Consider the following 20,168-nt stretch of genomic DNA (forward strand, 5'->3'; position numbering starts at 1 on the left):
TGTACTAGCTGGCTTGGGTGTGAATCCTGGCTCTGACACTTACCAGCTGATGACCGTGGGCAATCCATTCAACATCCTGTGAATCAATTTTCTTATCTGGAAAATGGGAACAATGATGATAATACCAGGATCTTCCTCATTGGATTGCAGTGAGGCATAAATGAGGTTGTTTAGGTAATAGAGCTTCTGACAATAACTATGAGCTAGGACCCCAGCAGCACAAGAACACTTGTGGCTTGAGTCTCCCCCCCCCCGGCCCCCCCCCCCCCCCAGTGCCCTCAGCTTTGCGGCTCTATGAAAGTCTGAAAATGGAGCTGGACATGGAGGGAGGGAAGAAGGGAGCTGTGAGAGGGGCTGAACATGGCCTCATTTCTAGGAGCTTAGAGGAAGATCTGGTCTTGGCTAAGCAGTTCACTAAAGGGGTCCTGAGAAGTGGATGGAACTGTAAGCACAGGTCCCAAAGCCTCTGCAGCCTCGGCACTGCGAGGGAGGCAGGCAGGAATGCCCAGGGACTCTCTGGGAGTGCCTGACCCTCAATTTTCTCATCTAAAATGAGGGTTCAAATTATTTCATGGAGCAGAGATGAGATTATTTTGCAGAACACCCCAGCACAGCACCTGGATAGTCATAAGTGCTCAATAAAACCTTGGAAGGGGAGAAAAGAGGAGGATGCAGACACCTAGGCAAGAGCAAAGGACCAGATGCTGCTTGCCAATCCATCCACCCCCTAGTGAGTGACAAAATAGGACATTTCTCAGGTACTGCAGCAGTGCTGGACCAAGGGTGGGCGGACAGGAGAGTTTAGCTGCAACCCAACACACATCAGGCATCCGAAGGAGGGCAGCAAGCTCTTCCCATCTCAGAGCCTCAATCCACTCATCTGTAAGGTGGGCATAATATCCCCAGGCCCACATGGCTGTTGGGAAGCTGAAATGAGATAATGAATAGAATTACACAGAATGAGGGCAGTTACTGGTTTATCATCTACAATAAAATAACTTAGAATGGAGGTTCTGAGCACTGGCTTTGCAGTAAGGAAGCTCTAGGTCAGTGATGGCGAACCTTTTGAGTTCGGCGTGTCAGCATTTTGAAAAACCCTAACTTAACTCTGGTGCCGTGTCACATATAAAAATTTTTTTTTTGTATTTGCAACCATAGTAAAACAAAGACATATCTTTGATATTAATTTTATATATTTAAATGCCATTTAACAAAGAAAAATCAACCAAAAAAATGAGTTCGCGTGTCACCTCTGACACGCGTGTCATAGGTTCGCCATCACTGCTCTAGGTGAAAGTCTGGATATGCAATCTTAGGCAATTCACTTAACTTTTCTTAGTCTCAGTTTCCTCATCTGTAACATGAGAATAATGATAGTACTTTCTTCACAGGACTTGGGAGGACATTCAATAAGATCATTTTAATATACTTTCCAGCTTAATATGAATATATTCAATACATATTATTTTTAAGATAATATTATTCCTTAAGGACAGAACCCAGATCTTAAACTCAAATTTCCCCAACCCCGCCAGTTAGCCCCAGTGTCTGAATACAGCTGGCACTCAATAAATCTTCTTAGCTAAGAAATCCTTAGCTCTCAGAAATTTTAGAGCATTATGGGGCAGCAAAACTGGAGGGATGGTTGAAGATCATTTATTACAACCACTCACTATACAGATGGGACAACCAAGGCTCAATGAGTGAAAGGGACAGGCCTCAAATAAAGCACGTGATTGGCACAGCTGGATCAAGGCCTTCTGACCGGAAACCAGGATCCTGTGCCCACCAACGGAGCCCCTTCTCTGAAGTTATTTCTAAGTGGGAGAGATGTCCCTCAAAGGCAGGGGGACACCTTCTGTGGATCCCCAGAATCTCACCAGTCTAGAATCTCTTTATACCCTGTTTCCCTGGCCTTGCCCCAGGCCACACCTCGCTGGCCACCTATCCCTGCCTCAGCCTGCCCTCTGAGCAGCCTAGGCCGGGTGGTCTGTAATTGCTTCCTGTCCTCACAGGCTCTGTTTGTTTGTGCTGTGGTTCCTTCCTCACACTCCAGCACACCAGAAGCCCTGACCAACAGTGAGGAACTCCTGGGGCCCAGCCCCCAGCTTGCTGTCAGATGTTGGGCCAGCCCTCCCCAGGCCCACCACCTGGAGACCAGGAACCCAGCAAGGCCCTGGAGAATTCCATTCAGCATTTCTCCCAGCTTCTGCCTCCCACCTCTGCCCCCCAGCCACTGGTCCTGTCCTCAGCTGGGGGGGAAGCCAAAAAATCAATAGGTGGAAATCCATGGTAAAGACTCGTCAGCCTTGTGCTGAAGGGAACCAAGCTCCCCTTCCTCTAGACCACCCCCACTCCCTGCCCCAGCCCAGTGGACTCGGGCAGTAGGTCCAAAAGACTTTGCCTCATGCCAAGACTTTGAACTTCCGCTAAGGTTGGAGTGTGCGTAGGGGATGAGGTGGGGGGTTACTAAGTTTATCCCTGAAGTTCTCTGAGTCTATGATAAAATGACTCAATGCAGTTCAACAGTAGACCTGGCTTCAAACCTGCCACTTACTGTGTGATGTTAAAGCAAGTTATTTCAATTTTCTTAGCTTCCATTTTCTCATCTGTAAAATGGGGCTAATACACTCCATCACCGCCTGCTCCAGAGTTGTTGCAAGATTGATATGAGCTATCCTGTGCACACTGCCTGGCAGGTGGGTGGGTGTGTGGGTAGTGAGTGGGGTGACCAACCATCCTGGTTTACCTGAGGGGTTTCCAGGTTGTGAGACTTTCAGTGCTAAAATCTGGACAGTCCTGAGCAAACCAAAAGGAGTTTGTCACCCTAAGAATAGGTGTTAGATGAGTGCTCCTGGAAGCAGGCCTTGCTGCCTCCCTCTAAAGACCCTCTCTTTTCTCCACATAACTCCACAGCACTTATGTTCTTCAGTCTGAAAGTTTTCTCCCCAAGATCTGCCCCCATTCCTCTGGAAACCTCCTGCACTCACACCACTTAACTCCTTCTGCATCCCCTTGCTCAGCATTTGTGTCCACAGCTTCTCCTGTGCTATTAGGTCTTCTCTCCTTCAGCCCCTCTGCCACTGGACCCCATGGTCTCTCTGAGGACTATTGTGCCAACATCTTCTCTGAGCTCCCTGCATTCTATCTCATCCCCTGCTCTTGTCACTGTTCCCAAACAAATGATCCCGTCTCCACTTTGTCTGGGTACCAGCCCTACCCAAACTGCCACACACATGCCCCACACACCATACACATCACTAGCACATCCACACTCCATCCGAGTCTCAGGACGAGGAATTTCAGTTTGATGTAAGAACATTCTGACAAGACAGTTGGATAAAGCCTCTGAATGTGTGAGGGGGGGAAGGGCGATAAACTTTTCTTCTAAGGGTAAGGATTTTAAATACAGAACGATTGATTGCAAAGGACAGGCTATTGTCTGGGAGCAGAAGGATGGCTGCAACGATCTCCAATGGGTTTTTGCATCTACTACCTTGCTTTAAAGCCCTTGGGGTTGTTTTCCCTCCCCAAAGCCCCTGACCTGGAGGCCTAGGCAGGCCAGGCCAGGAGAAACACAGCACTGAATTCTATTTAGTTGGCTTTGGGCCATGCATATTGGAGGGAAGTGTGAGCATAGTGTGTGTCTAATGAGGGGGGGTGTCAAAGACTGGGCTAGGCTCAGGGTGAGCAGCCCCTTTTTTCTATGCAGGGAGGCACTCAGTTGGCTGAGAGACTCGGGGGGGCAGGCACACAGGCACTGAAAGGGCACTGCCATATACTTGGGGCCCCTGGCCTCCAGCTCACACTGCCCCTCCTCAGCCCCCCTGAGGAGAGCACCGTCAGCAGAATTCCTCACATCCTGCTGCTGGGGCCATGTTTATCCAGTACAGCAAACCTCTGCAGAAGCATCCCATGGCAGCCTCAGAAACACAGACAGAGCAGGCTAGAGCCCGAGTGAGGAAGAGCTAGCAGCTGGAGAGACTGAGAGATAGAGTGAAGCTCAGAGATGGAGCTAGGAGGGCACCCCTTTGGAGCAGCAAGATGGAGGCAGAGGGAAGCAGGCAGGACTTTAGGGCTGACGTGGGAAACCAGACCCTGAAAGAGAATGGGGGCTGAGCAAGAGATGACAAAACCAAGACAGAAAGTGACAGAAACAGAACTAGGCTGAAAGAAAAAGAAAGAAAGAAAGAAAGAAAGAAAGAAAGAAAGAAAGAAAGAAAGAAAGAAAGAAAAAGGAATAGAAGAAAGAGAACTAAAGGGATGGGAGACAGGAGCAGGGTTGAGTGGTCAGAGGGGTGGGTGGGGGAGGAAGCAAGAGCAGCTCTCAAGAGCTGGACAGGCAGCGTTAGGGCCCGCTCCATGTACAGGCCCAGCCGGCCCAGCCCCAACCGGCTGTTTGTAAAAGGAAGCCAGCTCTGTGGTCAGGCTGCCCCAGGCCCCATGGCTGCCACCCCCTGAACTTAATGAGATTCTTGTTCAGAGCTGCGGGAGATGGGGCCTGGCTGCAGAGGCCCCGCAGAGCTTCTGCTCTCACCCGAAAGAGGGCCTGGGCCACGGCTGGGGCCCAGGCAGCTGAAAGGGCTGTGCAAGAAGGCAATCAGACAAAGCCTAGCTGCTGCAGCCACCAGGCATTGGGAATAGAGGGAACAACAGTGGCAGAGGGGCATTGCAGAGCTCTGAGGAGAAGGGTGCAGGGGAAAGGGTGTGGGCTGGCCAATAGGTAGGAGACTTGGTCTCCCACTCTGGTTGGATGACCTTGGGAAAGTGGCCTCCTTTCTCTCTGGACCTCAATATTCCCATTTACCCCCATGAAGGGCAAACTCAAATTGGTGGGGATGTAGAGAAGCAGAATATGTACCCTGGATGAGGGGACAGCTGCCACTCAGCTTCAGTGTTGCCTTGTGAAAATGTGGGCCTGGTGTTACTAGCTCTTTGGATTTTTTAGAAGTTATAAATCTGGATTTTTATGTAAAAATCTCCTGAATTTTAAATGATGGCAGCTAATTCCTTTTTAATGTAGGCACTCTGTGAGCCAAAGAAAATACTTTGAGGATCTTAAGTGGCCCATAAGGTGCCTGTTTATGGCAGCCTCGAAGGCCCACATCAGCTCTGACAACAGCCACACCTATGTCTCCACCATCATCCTGAGTAGAGTACAAATCTCATGCCCATGGAGAATGGGCATAATGTACCACCAGGAAGAGGCTGCCTTGCCTTGCCCTGGCACTGGGTGGGGGAGACATGACCAAAGATTCTGGGCTTTTGGATGGCCTGTTTACTACTGGCCAGTTATCTTGCTTCCAAAGCCCCTACTCTTTCTACCTCAGCCAAGCCCTTAAAGATTTTCCTTTGGGAACACATTCTGCCTGGCCCTGGACCAAGAGCCAAGCAGATACCATGCAAAGCCATGGCTGGTCTACCTACCATTGGCCCTCAGGCCCAGGTTAGAGAGAGGCAGTGTCCCAGAGCCACATCCACCAGTATCCCTGTCATTTCTTAGATACTCTGACTCCAGGTCCCTGGCATGGAGAAGGCAGGGATGGGGATAGAAGGGGAAAGGGAGGAATGGAGCGGAAAATCCTAGTGTGTGCATCCCCACCTCTTTCCACTCCACTGCTTATGAAGTCCAGCCAAGCATGATAAGGGTTAATTGGATACCCCCAGCTGGAATCATAGAATCATAGAGCTGAAATGGACCTTGGAGGTCGTCTGTCAGGGGAAGAGGAGAGATTTTAATTACTCAAGTCAGCTGGGTTGGAAGCACCCCCAGCCCAGGTTGTTTATAGGAGAGGAGGTGAGGCCTGGAAGGGCTGCTGGGCTGGGAGCCTCTAAAGGGTAGAACCTAGTCACTTCAGTCACATTCTTGTTAGTGCTGCCCCTACCTCCAGCAGTGTCTCACCTGGGATGGGCACACAGCACTTGGTGGAATAATTGACTAACAGGAAGGACTAATGGTACCAAGAGAGATTATGAATGACAAGACTCTGAACAAGGAGGCAATGGGACTGGAGCAGAAACCTCAAGAGCTACCAGGAGGAAGGGGCCCCCCTCTCAGCTCCTGCTCCAGCACACTCAGAACCCCTTCAGGCTCCTTGGTCCAGCCCGTGCTTCCCAATCTTCTAAGTTCCGCTCACATTGTGATCTCAAACAAGAAAGCTTCACCTCATAATTCCCTGAACAGAACAACAAAAAAATTTAGTTATAGCAGGAAGGCGTAAGGTCAGACATGAGGAAGAACTTCCTGAAAGTGGAACTCCACAGAAGCAGCATTCCAGGCAGACTTTGCAGTCTCCTGCCCTGATCTGGAAGCCCAAAAGGTCAAGGAAGTAACATTCAGAGCTGGGCAAGGGCTGGCTGAGTGACTTTTCCACCTGTATCCATAAGCTCAGAGCTCAGTTTTGGGGATTGGGGGGGCTCCCAGAATTGGGGGGAGTCAATTCATCTCATTTCCTATCTCCTCGTCTGGAGCTAATGGCACCTAGGGATGTTCCTAGTTTGGCACTAAAGCTGCTGATTAGAGGTGGGAACTCAAGGTCACCACCGCCTCCTTCTCTGGAGATGCTGCCCAGGGAGTAGAACCCAACTGAGACAGACCCAGGCCCACCCTCTGTTTTCACTAAAAGAAGCTCAGAAATCAATGCTGGTCCCTTGGTTCAGAGCCTGAGGGGCGGGGGGGACATAAAGTTGAAGGATAGAGAAGGAGATGGTGGCCATAACCATAGGTACAGTGTGGGGGGTAGGGGTTGTGGTGGAGGTTTGGGGGACTCACATGTCTTCATCCCAAGGCATGGGAGAGTGAGAAGGACACAGAGCTTCCTTGGGAACTCTCAATATCACTTTAAAGGGTGTTCATAGTTACTTTGTTCTCTGCTTTAAAAGTCCTGAGGGTTTAATAACACATTTAAGTGGCATCTTCTGAGGAAGTTCCCTTTGGGTACAGATTCAGCCTGTGTCATTTCCATCCCAGTGCCTGTCCCACGGCCAAACAGTGTATTTATCCCAGCCCAGGAATCAAAGCTTGAGCATTCTGAAAGTTCCCCTTGATAGCTAGCCTACATCTTTCCTTCCCTGCCCCCAAATGGAAATTAAATCCTCTTTAGTTCCTGAATGGTCAAAGCTCAGATTAGAAACCTCCTGCCATTCAGAAGGTAATCCCAGCACCCTACCACCACTACTATCCCCAGCACATACCCTCCTGGGAACTGGCCTATGCTGTAGGGATTAAAGAAATGGTCTAGGACAAGTCAGACTGAGGATCCATTCCTGATGGCCGCAGGAAAAAGGGAAAGCAGTGGAACTGGGTGGCTCTTGGGTTAAGTCAGATAATAAACCTAAGCCACCTGAGTATAAATCGCTAATCGGTTTGGGACTTGCACATCCACTAATGAATTTCTTTCTATTCCCAGAAGGTCTCTCTGAAGCCACCCCCACTGTCAGGGGGCCGATCAGGGAGTTCCTGGGATCTGGGGGCAGCTCTATGCATCCTCCAGCCCTACTTCTCCTGTCCCCCAGTCCCATTCGGCCCCTCCCAGCCTCCAGTCCTCCATGCTGCTTACCAGGTCTGAGAGCTGAGAGGGAGAAGGGGGAAGAAGGGCTAAAAGGAAACCCAGTGTGCCAGTGGCCCCAGACAGGGGTACTCAACCTCGACCCTCTTCTTTCCAAGCCCTACCCCAACTTCTTTCTAAGTCTCTGTAAGAGACTTGTAGGAGAGATGGAAAGAGCACCAGCTGTGGGGCAAAGCAGCCTAGCAAGTTCCCAACCCAGTACAGAATCTTATTTGCTGTATGGCTTTAATGCAGTAGCACATCTTCTCTGGGCTTTGGTTAGTTCTGGGCTTTGGTTAGTTCTGCTGTAAAATAAAGATGATCATGCCTACTTCATGGGGTTGGTTAAGGATTAAATAAAATCATGTAAGAGAAGCACCTAACCGAATGACTGGCACAGAATAAGTACTTATCTCTTTCTCCTCTGATATAATGCAGACAGAGGGGCTGCCACTCTTGGTCTCCAAGCAGGAACTAACAAAAATAGGATCAGAATGAAATTAAGTGAAGGATAAAAAAAAATGTCCTGACGGGCCTGTGACCCCACCTCAACCATCCTTGGTTGTTTTTTGTTGTTGTTGTTGTTTTGCCTTGGCTTTCATTGGCAACAGTTCCCACTGCCATTTTCTTGGACTTCAGAAGGGGCTGTGGACCACAGGGGTGATGACTGGATGGACTAACCTTCCACTTCCAGTGCATCCTGTGGCCTAAGGACTATGGGCACAGTCCTCTGGGGAACTCCTGGGTGCATAGGGGCTGCCTAGGAAAGGACCCAGGTTGCTGCTACTGGGGAGAGGTCAGGAGACAGATGGCAACAGCTGTCAGAGCCCTGGGCTGTGGCTCTCCCAATTGCTCTGGTGGCCCCTCCCCAGTCTGGTACCTCTTGGTACACACAGACTCAGGCAGCCAACACAGAGCTGAACCCCTAATATTACATATGCAGGTCAGAAGTAGAGATGCTAAAGAAACTATAAGCTGGAATCCCCAGAGAGCTTGTGTTTTGGCAGGGATCAGGCAGTGTGTGTCCTGGGAAGGGACACCAAAATAGGCAAAACTATGCTTCCTCATTGGACCTCAAGTTGGCGATTCCCTCTTTGTGAGCTTAGTTCCAGGGTTCTTTGCAGGTGTATCTTCGGTTGCTACAGGAGGAGGGTATGGGGGTTGGCTTCCCCACCGAAGCCACAAGCCGTGCATTTTATGTGGCTAAAAATCATTTTCCAACGTCTCATGGCTCCTTTCTGGTCTGACACTGTATGATTAGATGACCTCAGTGCCTTGCTGGAAAGTTCATCTGCTTATCTAACCTATATCCCATGAACCCATAATCTCCAGGGAAGCTAGAACAGAACTGATCTTCACACCCTACCCAGTAACATGGAAGGAGGATAAGCAGTGCAAACCAATCCTTTCTCCCTTCCTGGCCTCAGTGTCTCCTCCATCTATACAATGTGAAGAACTGGAGTCAATATTTTCAGAAAGCCCTCTCATGGTTGGGCCCCTTCTGCAGGCAAAAAGAGAGCCAGACTCAAGGACTGACAGAAATCCCATATTAGAGGCTGTCTCTGTCATTATAAAACCAAACTGAGTAGCCAGTTCTGAGCCAGAACAAGGTGAGCCCAGTTTTGCCCAATCCCAGCCACCGGAGGACAAGCTTCTCCCTCCCTTTGACTCTCCTAAACGGTGCCAAAATCAAATGTTTACATTCTCAAGTGTGTTGATAGGTGCAACTCAGGCCCACAGAAAGGCTTACTGCAGTGGTGCAGCCTAGTCTAGCCTGACTCTCACCAGAGGCCCCACCAAGCCAGGAGCATGTGAGAACCTTTCTGGGTCTCAGCCCCAGGGGAGAGAGGTCTGCTGGAGGAAAGGGCTGAGGCCCACAAAGACAAGGAGATCTGAGCAGGAGTGCCCAGCTCTTCCATGGCTAGAATCCACCCTTCTTCCACCTCCACTTATAAAAACCTCAAGACAATCAGAGCTGAAACGGGACATCCAGTACAGTCTTCTTTAGTACAGATGAAGAAACTGAGGCCAGAGAGAGGGGAAGGAACTTGTTCAGGCCTCCTAACATTCCCATAATAATAATAGCTGATGCTCATGGGGGAATTTCTGTGCCTTGCTCATTGAGTCCTGGCATGCTCAGTGAGGCTACACAAAAGGGCCATGAAGTAGATTCCACTATTATCCCCATTTTACAGATGGGGAAGCCAGGGCTCAGAGAGGAATTGACCAGCCCAAAGCCAGGCAGCCTGGAAGTGGCAAAATCTGGACTTGACCCTAGGGTTGTCTGCTGCCAAAGTTTACACTCTTAGCTATTATTGCTCCAGGGCAGTGGTTCCCAACCTTTTTTTGGCCATGCCCCACCTAAGCATTTCTAAAATCCTGATTCCCCCCTGCCCCATGACATATAATTCTTATTATTCAAAAAGTGAACTCCTATTCACATGGAGGAAGCTCAAATGGCCATTAACTTGGTCTAAACAAGCTTCCAAAGAACATGGCATCCATGAAAGAAAAATAAAAAGAATGAAATGACAAGTTGAAGTACTGAGGAAGAAATCATTAAATTGTTAAAAATAATAATACTAATAATATGAAGTAATATGAAAAACAGCAAATAATATTTCAAAACATATAATAGAGAACTGAAATGCATAAATATGTTACAATATATACTTATATACTGTGTAAGAGGCCCCTAGAACCGTAAGAAATGCAAAAAAAATTCATTGTTAATAACTCATTCTCAAATTGCCCCCCTTAAAAAATCAAATGGTGCAGCCATTATGGAAAACATTGGGGAGTTTTCTCCAAAAATTAAAAATGAAATGTCATATGACCCAGCAATCTTACTTCAGGGTATATATTCAAAATTTAAGTCAGAATCTTGAAGAGTTGCCCTAACCGGTTTGGCTCAGTGGATAGAGCATCAGCCTGCGGACTCAAGGGTCCTAGGTTCGATTCTGGTCAAGGGCATGTACCGTGGTCGTGGGCACATCCCCAGTAGGGAGTGTGCAGGAGGCAGCTGATCAATGTTTCTCTCTCATCGATGTTTCTAACTCTCTATCCCTAACCCTTCCTCTCTGTAAAAAATCAATAAAATATATTTTAAAAAAAAAGAATCTTGAAGAGCTATCTGCAGCCCCATACATTATTTACAATAGCCAAGAGATGGAAACTGCCTAAATATTCATCAACAGATAGATGGATAAAGAAAATGTGATATACATAGACACACAATGGAATATTACTTGGCCTTACAAAAGAAGTATATCCTGCCATTTGCAATAACAGGGATGGGCCTGGAGGACATTTTGCTAAGTTAAATTAGTCAGTCACAAAAAAACAAGTACTGCATGATTCCACTTATATGAATAATCTATAATAGTCAAGCTCTTAGAAACAGAAAGTAGAATGGTGGTTGCCAGGGCCTGGGGAGGGGGTAGAGTTACAGTCTTGCAAGACGGAGAAGTTCTAGAGATCTACTGTACAGCAGTGTGCCTATACTGACAATGCTGTATCCCTCAACATTTGTCAGGAGGGTAATTCTCCTGTTATGTGATTTTAACCACAATTTAAAACCCACAGAGAATGGCCAGTATGCTCTCTTATGTAAAAAGGAAGATTGAGTGTGTGTGTGTGTGTGTGTGTGTGTGTGTGTGTGTGTGTGTGGTTAGGAAGAAAGATACCAAAAAGTTGTCTTAGTGGGATTATAGGTGATATTTTCTTGGTAATACTCTTCAGTTGGTGTTCAACCTTTCTGCAGCAAGTATGTATTAGTTTTATCATTTCCCCTTCCTCTACCAAAATGAGAAAGAGAAAAAGAAACAAACCAACTTAGAAAATCAGTGGCTATGCCTCCACTATCCTTGTGACTGAGGGCAAGTCACCCAAGCTCCCGAGTCTCAAATGTCTCTCACCTCTGGGATGAGTGTTATAATATCACATTTCCTTGTCTTTTCTGTAGAGCCAACTTATCTTTTCTTTCAGTCCCTCAGGGAGATCAAGAACAAAGGTGGAGAAATTGGCATCCTTATCCTCAGACAAAGCCACCAGGATGCAAGCAATGGCCTGGTGTGGCCCTCAGTCTCAACCAGAAATACTTTTTAAGCATTTGTGAGAAAGGAGAGGGTGTGTCTGGGACCTCTTCATGGCTTCAGTTTATCAATGTGGAAAGCAAGGGTGCTGTGAGCAGATCTGACCCCTGTGCCATGGAGTTGAGGAGGAGGAAGCTCCTGGGCTGGGCAAAGCCTTCCAGCACAGCAGGGCCCCATCCCTTCCTTTCATCCCCATATCCCAGGACAAGACCTGTGCAGTGTGAGAGTGGGAGTAGCAGTGGGAATGGGAGTGGAGGGTGGGCCTGCAACCGACCAGCAAGGCAGATGCTCTGTCATCTTTGTTGCCACACTGCAAGTCCCTGGCACTCGGGGCGTGGCTATGTAATCTCTGTGGGTCCCCACTCCAGTAGTATGGCAGGACAAGAGCTGTGTTACCCTTCCCCAGCTGGCCTACTCCTAGAACAAACACCACCCCGCACTATCTTTCTTTACCCTGTGACTGAGCCCTCAGGTGCTAGGGCAGGGGGCAAGACTGTGCCTCACAGTGGACAGGCCCCCAGGTTGCCTGGGGGCAGCACAGCCACTGGGTACTCAATCCCTACCCAGCAACCCTCAAAATTGTGAATCCGGTCACCTAAACTCTCCTCCATCTGATACAGTCTCCCTTTGCTCAGGACCAAGCAGTCCTCCTTCAGAGCTTTCTCCACCCTCCCACTTGTGTTTCCTTCCAGAGACTGGGAATCTAATTTCTTAGTCTTCTCTATAGAAAAAAAAATATGGAGACAAAATTCTTCACCTGCAGATTTCTGTAGGTTGAGGGATCACATTTTCTCTTGCTATTCTTTAGATGAATACTGGAACACTAGAGCTGGAAAAGATTATTACATTCAATCCCCCAATCCTCCCCACACTCACTCATTTTACAGAAAGACCTACTAAGGCCCCAAAATGGGAAAAGCCCAATACTATGTTTGAAGCTAAGTGATGGTAGAGCTGTAATCAGAATCCAAGTCAGGGTCCTTCCCCCTCTTGTAGCCTCTCCCCCACAGGGAGGTAACTCTCAGCCTCCCTCTGAAGCCACAGGGGCTAGGACAAGTACCAGGGGCTTCTCCTGGCTGAGAGAATCTGGGACTCTGGGGTGCTGACCTCACCATACACATCTTCCCTACCACAAGGAGCTCAGTCCTTCCCTGCCTAGCCTGCTTCCCCCAGTCCTCCAAACCCACCCTGGACCTCCCACCCTCACCCCCACCCCCAGTGGGGAGGTAGCCAAAGGAAAGGTATCTGAATTGCTTTCTGCCTCTGATTTAGAGCTGCACTCACATTCACCCTCTCCATCTCACCCGTGTCTGCAGGTTCTCTTCTACATTTTTCATCTCTCTCCCTCTGCCTGTCTCTCTCTCACACAATATCAGTCTCTTCCAGATCTTTCTCTCACCCTCATCTATTGCTCAATCTCCCCATCTCAGTCTCTTTCTCACATGCTCATTCCCTCTGTCTCCCTGTCTGGGTATCCTCTATCTCTCTGTCTCTCTCAGACTGTTTCTCTTTCTCCCACTTTCCTGTCACTCTCAGTTGCTGGAAGATTCTCTCAGTCTCTGTATCATGCACCCTATCTGATCTCTCTCTCTCTCTCTCTCTCTCTCTCTCTCTCTCTCTCTCTCTTTCTCTCTCTCTCTCTCTCTCTCTCTCTCTCTCTCTCTCTCTCTCTCTCTCTCCCTCCCTCCCTCCCTCCCTCCCTCCCTCCACCTCTCCAAAGCTCTATGAGATCTGAGGATGGGTATCACCTCACCCCTCCCTAGAGTGAGCTGGGACACCTGGGATAGGCAGGAGTGGCAGCTTTTGGAATGTCTGACTCCTGCTGGGGCCACATTGAGTGGGGACAGGGATGGGTACTGATGGCATTAGGCCTGGTTCTGCTTGGGAAGTCCCCATCACCACTTTCCAGGCCCTTCCTGAGTTAGGCATTGGGAATAACCATCCCAATTAAACCTCTGTGCTGCTAGGAAGGAAGATGGGTCTTGACACCCCATCAGTCCTGTGGGTGTGGGAGTTGGTGTCATCAGCTCTCCACTTTACAACTAGCCAATGGCTCTGACAGCACCTGAATTGATTATCACTAGAAACCTTTGGGAGGTGGAGCAGGAGATTTTTCTGTCTGCTTCATAAAGAAGAGCCTTGAGTTTCAAGAAGTCAGAGGACTTGGACATGAACATATAGCCAGTCAATGATAGATCTGGAGCAAGAGTGAAAACTGCTGAGCAAAGGTCAACTGCTCTGGACTGTCCTGCCCCAACTCTGTTCCAGAAACTGGAACTGTGGCCATGCTAGGCAAAGGAGCAGGTGGGTACTCTCTAATGCCAAGGCTTTGTCAGCAAACATTGAAGTCCCACATTGAGCCAGAACCCAAGTAAATGCAAAGACAGACAGGAATTAATTGTAATATCTGGTGAGAGCTTTACTATTTCCAAAGTATCTCTCAGATGTCACGCTTGCCACCTTCCTGATAACCAAGGTAAGTGGTGATTAACCTTATGCCCACTGTCTGCTAGGGAGTAGATGGCAGAGGGTGGATTAGAATCTAGTCATCCAGCCCAGTGCTCTTTCTGCCCTGTTCCCCAGGCAGCAGGATTTCCCAGCAGCCCAGGCTTTTTCCACTGGGAAGGTTGGTGTAAGCCACAGGGCCTCCAACAGGGCCAGCTTAGGTTACCCTCACAGGGCTGAATTGCGGGTCCATCCCAAGCAGGCCAAGCTCAGTGCACAGCCTAGGAGGTTGTTCCCATTCTAGGACTAGACATGAGGGACTGGTCACTGAACAAAGGGCTTCCCATTTGTTCCCACGTAGCAAAACCTTTCCTAACTCACAGACTTGCAGGGTCTCTGGTGGAGTCCATTCCACAGTTGGGGAGACTGAGGCCTGGAGAGAAGAGTAAAGAAGCAGACCAAGGACACTCTGGATCAGCCTGGAGTTAGACTTGGAGGCCCAGGCTCCTGACTCTCCTGCTGGACTCTGAAAGGTGACAGGAAGGAAAGGAAAAGAAGAAAGGCTGCCCTCAGGTCTCCCCATCCTGGGGGCCCACACCAGGCCTACCGTCTTTGGCATGTCCTACACCCTTCGTTACCTTCTCCCTTGGAAGCTGGCATAAGGATCAAAGTAGCTGTGAATAAGGACTTCCACCTCTGCCCAGGCCCCAGCCTTGGCCCACTCCTGTCCCAGCCCCAGCCACACATCCCCACCTTTCATTCCCCTCCTCAAATGGAAACTCTATCCCCACTCACATTTGCTCCCTTTATATATCTCCCCTCAGTTTTGTGGGGAGGCTGTGACAAGAAAGAATGGGGAGGCTGTGGCTCAGAGACTGTCCTTTATTAGTTCTCTCTTCCCTGGGAAATGAGGGACTACAGCTGGCCGCCTGTGTGGGTGGGGAGAGCTGGCCTCTGGCTGCTGGGAAGGCTGCACATCTGGGGAGGGGGCTTGAAAGAGAAGCTGAGATGAATTACCTGTGTGTTTTAGGACAAGCAGTTGGGCATGTGGGCACACTGCCTGCCCCACTGGAATTAAGGAGCAGGGCTGGGGCTCCAGCTAGGGACCTGGGGGCAGGCAGAGCCTCTATAGAGGCCAGGGGGGCAGACAGTAGCACAGCCTTGGAGAGAAATCCCAGCCTCCATGAGAAAAAAGAAAGCTCTTTTCAAACTCAGGGACAAATCTCAATAAATAGAGCCTGCATTTCTCCATGGCACAACCTTTTCTAGCCACATCACCAGACCCAATTCTACCCACTCCCCTCCCCACCCATCCAAAGCCACTTCCATCTGAGTCCTCCCATCTCCATGCTCCTACCCAGCTGGCATGTGTGCTCCACAATGCATCCTGGCCCCTTACCCAATACACACATGCACACGAACACACACAGGCATTTTCTCTTTCCTTCTCTCAAAACACTCCCCGCTCCCTAACCCACTCCAAGACCATTATTGACAATTCTGCCACGTAATAGCCTTATGTGAACGCAGTTTTCTTTATCTAGAAAATGGAGCTAACTGTTCTGAGACAGAATGTTTGAGTATTTTAAGCCATAACAGGTAACACTGGGCCCTCAGCTTCTGTCCATGGAGGCAGTGGGTAATATGGGATAAGCTTGGGCTTTGGAACCAAGAGTAGGGTTCAAATACAGGTTCTGCAAGTACCAGCTAGATCACTACTGCATGTCTCCCTGAGCCTCAGTTTCCTTATTATAATAGGGAAATAAAAGCACTTATCTTGATATGTGGCTGCAAGAATCTATAGTGACATGTTTGGAAGGACGAATCCTTTTGCGTGCTGTGACACCAGGCAGTAAGTCCCTATCCTGGTGACTCCCTCAACCCTGCCCTCCCAGCCCAGGTTCTTGGACATCCTCAACAGAAATGTTAGCCCTCAGCTCCCAAGGTGCCAAGACAGCTAGGAGGTGGCTTGGGGTCAGAAAGCTAGGTGAGCAGATTGGGTCCTGAGCCTTGAATGTGACTGCCTGCTTAGTTGCTAGGGACAGTAGAGATGGCTCTCTCCCCACACCTCCCTGCCCCACCCCCAGGCAACCTCCTTTCTGAAATCATCTGCAGTCAATTCCCCTGAGGGCCATCCCCAATTTTCATTTCCTCTCAGTAATCCTCACACAGTCCCTTTGCACAGCCCGGAACAGTCTCTGACCCAGAGCTGGCTCTGCTCACCACATATTTGCTGCAGCTCACAAACCTAGGTTTCTCAGCTAGGAAGGCCTTGCTGGGTTCATCACCTCCAGTTCCCTTCCCCCAGGGCTCCACAGGGATGGGACACAGTAGAGGGGATCCAGGGCCCCTCCCACTCATTCATCACATTTGTGCTAATTAGAAAAGGGCACTCCCTGTAGGCAGATGTACCCTGTACCAGTGAGAGCAAGATTGGTAAACACAAAGCAGGCTGGATGTCAGTCCCCATGCATACCCTGGGCCAGACACCCTTGAGCCATTCACAACCTGTACAAGTAGAAACAGGTAGCTCTGGGAGGCAGTCTGAGCCTTCCGATGGTGCTCAGAAAGCCAGGGCTGGGCTCCCTTAGAGCTCTTTCTGTAGGAAAAGCCAGGAAGGTTATATCAAGTCCTGGAACAGCTCAAGAGATAGAAAGTCACAAAAGGCCGAAACCGGTTTGGCTCAGTGGATAGAGCGTCGGCTTGCCGACTGAAGGGTCCCAGGTTCGATTCCGGTCAAGGGCATGTACCTGGGTTGCGGGCACATCCCCAGTAGATGTGCAGGAGGCAGCTGATCGATGTTTCTCTCTCATCGATGTTTCTAACTCTCTATCTCTCTCCCTTCCTTTCTGTAAAAAATCAATAAAATATATTCCAAAAAAAAAAAGAAAAAGAAAGTCACAAAAGGAAGGTGATCCGCCCACTCTGCAGCCAGCCACTTCTGAAGCCAAGGTGCAGATGGCAAGGCCATCTCTGGGATTCTGGTAGTTAGGGAGGGGATGCAGGGCTGATGGCAAGCTGGCACAATGGGCTCAGGATTGAAGTTTAAAATGAAAACCAAAGATGTAAGTAAGGCCCAGGGTTCTGTTTGGAGAACAAAGGTTGAGATTCCATCAGTGTGGTGAGGCTGAGGACTGATCAAGAAAGGGAGAGGTCAGTGCTGTTGGAGAGAGCCCTTGGTCCTGTGTTAGGTCAGGTCACTATCCGTGGTAGGGGCAGTAGGCAGTGGTCCACCTGGTTTGTGTGCAAATGAGGCCTATTCCCTAGCCTGGCAGTTGCTGTTCTTCTGCCTCCTTTCTAGCCCCAGGATTCCAAGGCTATAAATAATTGTTAGAACATCAGAACACATTTATTTAGCACTTTCCCATACCAGCTCCCCTTTTCCTTGAAGGGAGCAAATGTCTATCCCCCTCTACCCATACACTGGCAGAGCCCTATTCATCTTTCAGTCCCAGTTCAGATGTCACCTCCTCTGTGAAGCCTTCCCTGACCTCCTGACTTGACATTCTCTCAGCTCCCATAGCTTCTTGGACTCTGACTGTCACCACACAGATCACACTGCACTGTATCTCTGTGTTGTCTGTCACCCCCACCAGACTAAGGACCCTAGAGAAGGGCCTCTGTCTGATTTGCCTCTGAGTCCCCAGAGCCTGGCATTGAGCCCGGTACTGGGAAGAGCTTAAGAAATGCATATTGGGTGGATGAATAAGACAAAATGGACATATGTCTACACACAGGTCACTGGGCACTGGGTCTGAGAAGGGCAGTGAACTGGACAATTGAGTCAGAGAGCAAAGCTCCGTGACCACTCTCATTGCAGGCTCCCAGGCTGTGTCGGGATCAGGACAAAGGTACAGTAGCAGGGGCAAGGAGATGGTATGGGACAGTGGCCTGTGAAGGATGGTCCCAGCTCATCCTTGACAATCCTCCTCACTCTTCCTCCTTTAGTCTTGGTTCAAGCTCTGGACAAGCTCCAGGAAGCCAAGGCCGAGGATATCCAAGTGACTTCTGACCCAACCCTCTGGTGGGCATCACGCCAATCTCCTGTCTTGTTTGGGATGCCAGAACAGACTCAGCTGCCCCTTTTCCTCTGGTCATCTTAGAGGGCTCCTTCTCCCTTCAGTCCTCGAGCTCCTAAAGGGCCCTGACTGGGGGCCCAAGCCATGTTCTGAATTACCTCTCCCACTCCCTTTCACCAAGCAGGGATTGGGACAGCATGACCAAGCAAGGCGAACTGAGAAGGGGGGTGAGGCTGGCCTCTTGGGTTTTTGATGCAGCTTTGCTACTAATTGGTCAGGTGACAGAGGTCCAGTGTCTGGCCCTGGTTGACTCTGGATTGTGCCTGCTGGGGTCTGAAGGCCCTTGGGAAGGATAGCAACTCCTCAGAGGCCACGAAAGGACTGACTTGGGTGCAGAAGCATGGCCCTCACCATCTGGGGCATCTGGAGGGCTTTTAAGGAAGAGAAGAGGATTGGGCCTACTCCCACCAGCAGGACTGAGGCAAGAGGGGTCAGGCGCCCTCCCATCCACTCACCACTCACCTGCCCTCCTGAGCCTGCACCCGCCTGGCCACAGGCTGAGGAAGCATAATCATGCTGGGCTATTTCAGACCCATTATCTCAGCTCAGCTCCTGTTTCCTGAGCAGGCCCCGAATTAGCCTGGTGCTTTGTTCTCAAGTGCATTTGTCAGATCACTTGGCCTGTACCTCGGGAAGGAGGGAGAGGAGGAGGGGAGGGCAGGGGCGGAGAGGGGGCGGAGAGGGAGCCAGAGGAGGAACTCAACGCTAATTAAGTCTCATTAAAAAAGAGAAGACTACAATGAGGAATAAGAAGAAGAAGAAAGAGAAACGAAGAGGAGGGGGCAGGGAAGGCTTGCTGAGGAAGCAGAACAGCCGCCCGGAGACACACACAGAAACACAGAAACGCACAGGCAGGCCCATGCCTACAGAAAGACATGCAAACACACAGGGCTGTCTCTCCCTCCTCACATCCCAGCCCCTCTTCCCGGTCTCAACCCTGCCCTGGCCCAGCCTGGCCAGGTGAGACCATGGGCACAGGAACCTGGTCTTCTTTCCAGTGCCCAGGACTGCCAGGCTAAGGCCAGTCACGGCCCAGCTTCCAATCCTGGCCTGGCAATTCAGGAGCTCTGTGCCTCTGGTAATCCCCTCTCAGGGCCTGGTTTCCACAATTGTCACATGAGGAGACTCCTCAGGCCCACTTTGCAAGGTTGGTGGAAAGACTACAAAGCCCTCTGTGCAAAGAGCCTGGTGAAGCGTGTGGACACAGAGAGGCCCTCTGCTCAAGAGCTCTCCACGCAATATAGGACTCTGCCTCTGGCCTGTGCCCTCCCAGGTGAGACCTGGCTGAGTTGTTCTCAAAGCCAGGGTTTCGCTGCATTGGCACTGGGGGCCTGCAGGCCTCCCTCTTCTCCTGCCACTGTTGGCCTGTGCCCCAACCCCAGCCCCAGCCCAGGCTGCTTTAATGGACTATTCCTTGGGTGACAGACATAGCTGCCCAGGGCAGGGAGGCTTCTGAGTCTCCATAAAGGTCCCAAGTATCCCCTATGAACTAACTCACTCACTCTCTCCCTCAGAATTCTTGGTATCTTAGTAACTCACATCTCCCAAGGCAAGGAGCCCAGCTCCATGCCAAGCTCATCTTTCATACCACTTCAGCCGAGCCCTAGGTGGAGCATAAGAAAACCAAAATTTTCTTGCTCCATCCTTCCTGCCTGAGCTCAGCCTTCCTGTCTATGAGATGAAGTAACCTGCGCCCCCTGCTTGCCCACCTGTCCCAGGGCAGGGCCAACACCTCCAGGCAGGATAGTACTTCACCCCACCCAGAGAGAGAGGGGTATTTCCCAGCTCCTAAGAGCTCTTTGGAAGATTTAGGTTCAATCTGTGCCTTTGGGTCTGGCATTACACTCCTTCTTGTGTTCAGCGGCATGGATTAGATGTCCTTTCAAAAGCTCTCTTAGCCCATAGCATTCATAAGAACAGCTTAGTGACAAGAGCATTCATCTGGGAGCTAGACAGTCCTGGATTCAAAGTTCAGATCTGCAGATCACTGGCCAAGAGACCTT

The 20,168-nt window shown here is 49.9% G+C and overlaps 1 protein-coding gene across 1 annotated transcript in view; it reads right to left on the reverse strand.

Annotated features, from left to right (window-relative positions):
* Positions 1–283: 283 nt before the first annotated feature.
* Positions 284–20,168, reverse strand: part of EFNB1 (ephrin B1) — a 102,088-nt gene continuing 82,203 nt past the window's right edge. Inside the window, exon 6 of the mRNA XM_036304689.1 lies at positions 284–927. Coding sequence (XP_036160582.1) covers positions 877–927 — 51 coding nt within the window. The 3' untranslated portion in view covers positions 284–876. The remainder of the gene's footprint in view (positions 928–20,168) is intronic.

This window comes from Myotis myotis, unplaced genomic scaffold (assembly GCF_014108235.1).
Source record: "Myotis myotis isolate mMyoMyo1 unplaced genomic scaffold, mMyoMyo1.p scaffold_m19_p_4, whole genome shotgun sequence".
In the NCBI taxonomy this organism is placed as follows: domain Eukaryota; kingdom Metazoa; phylum Chordata; class Mammalia; order Chiroptera; family Vespertilionidae; genus Myotis; species Myotis myotis.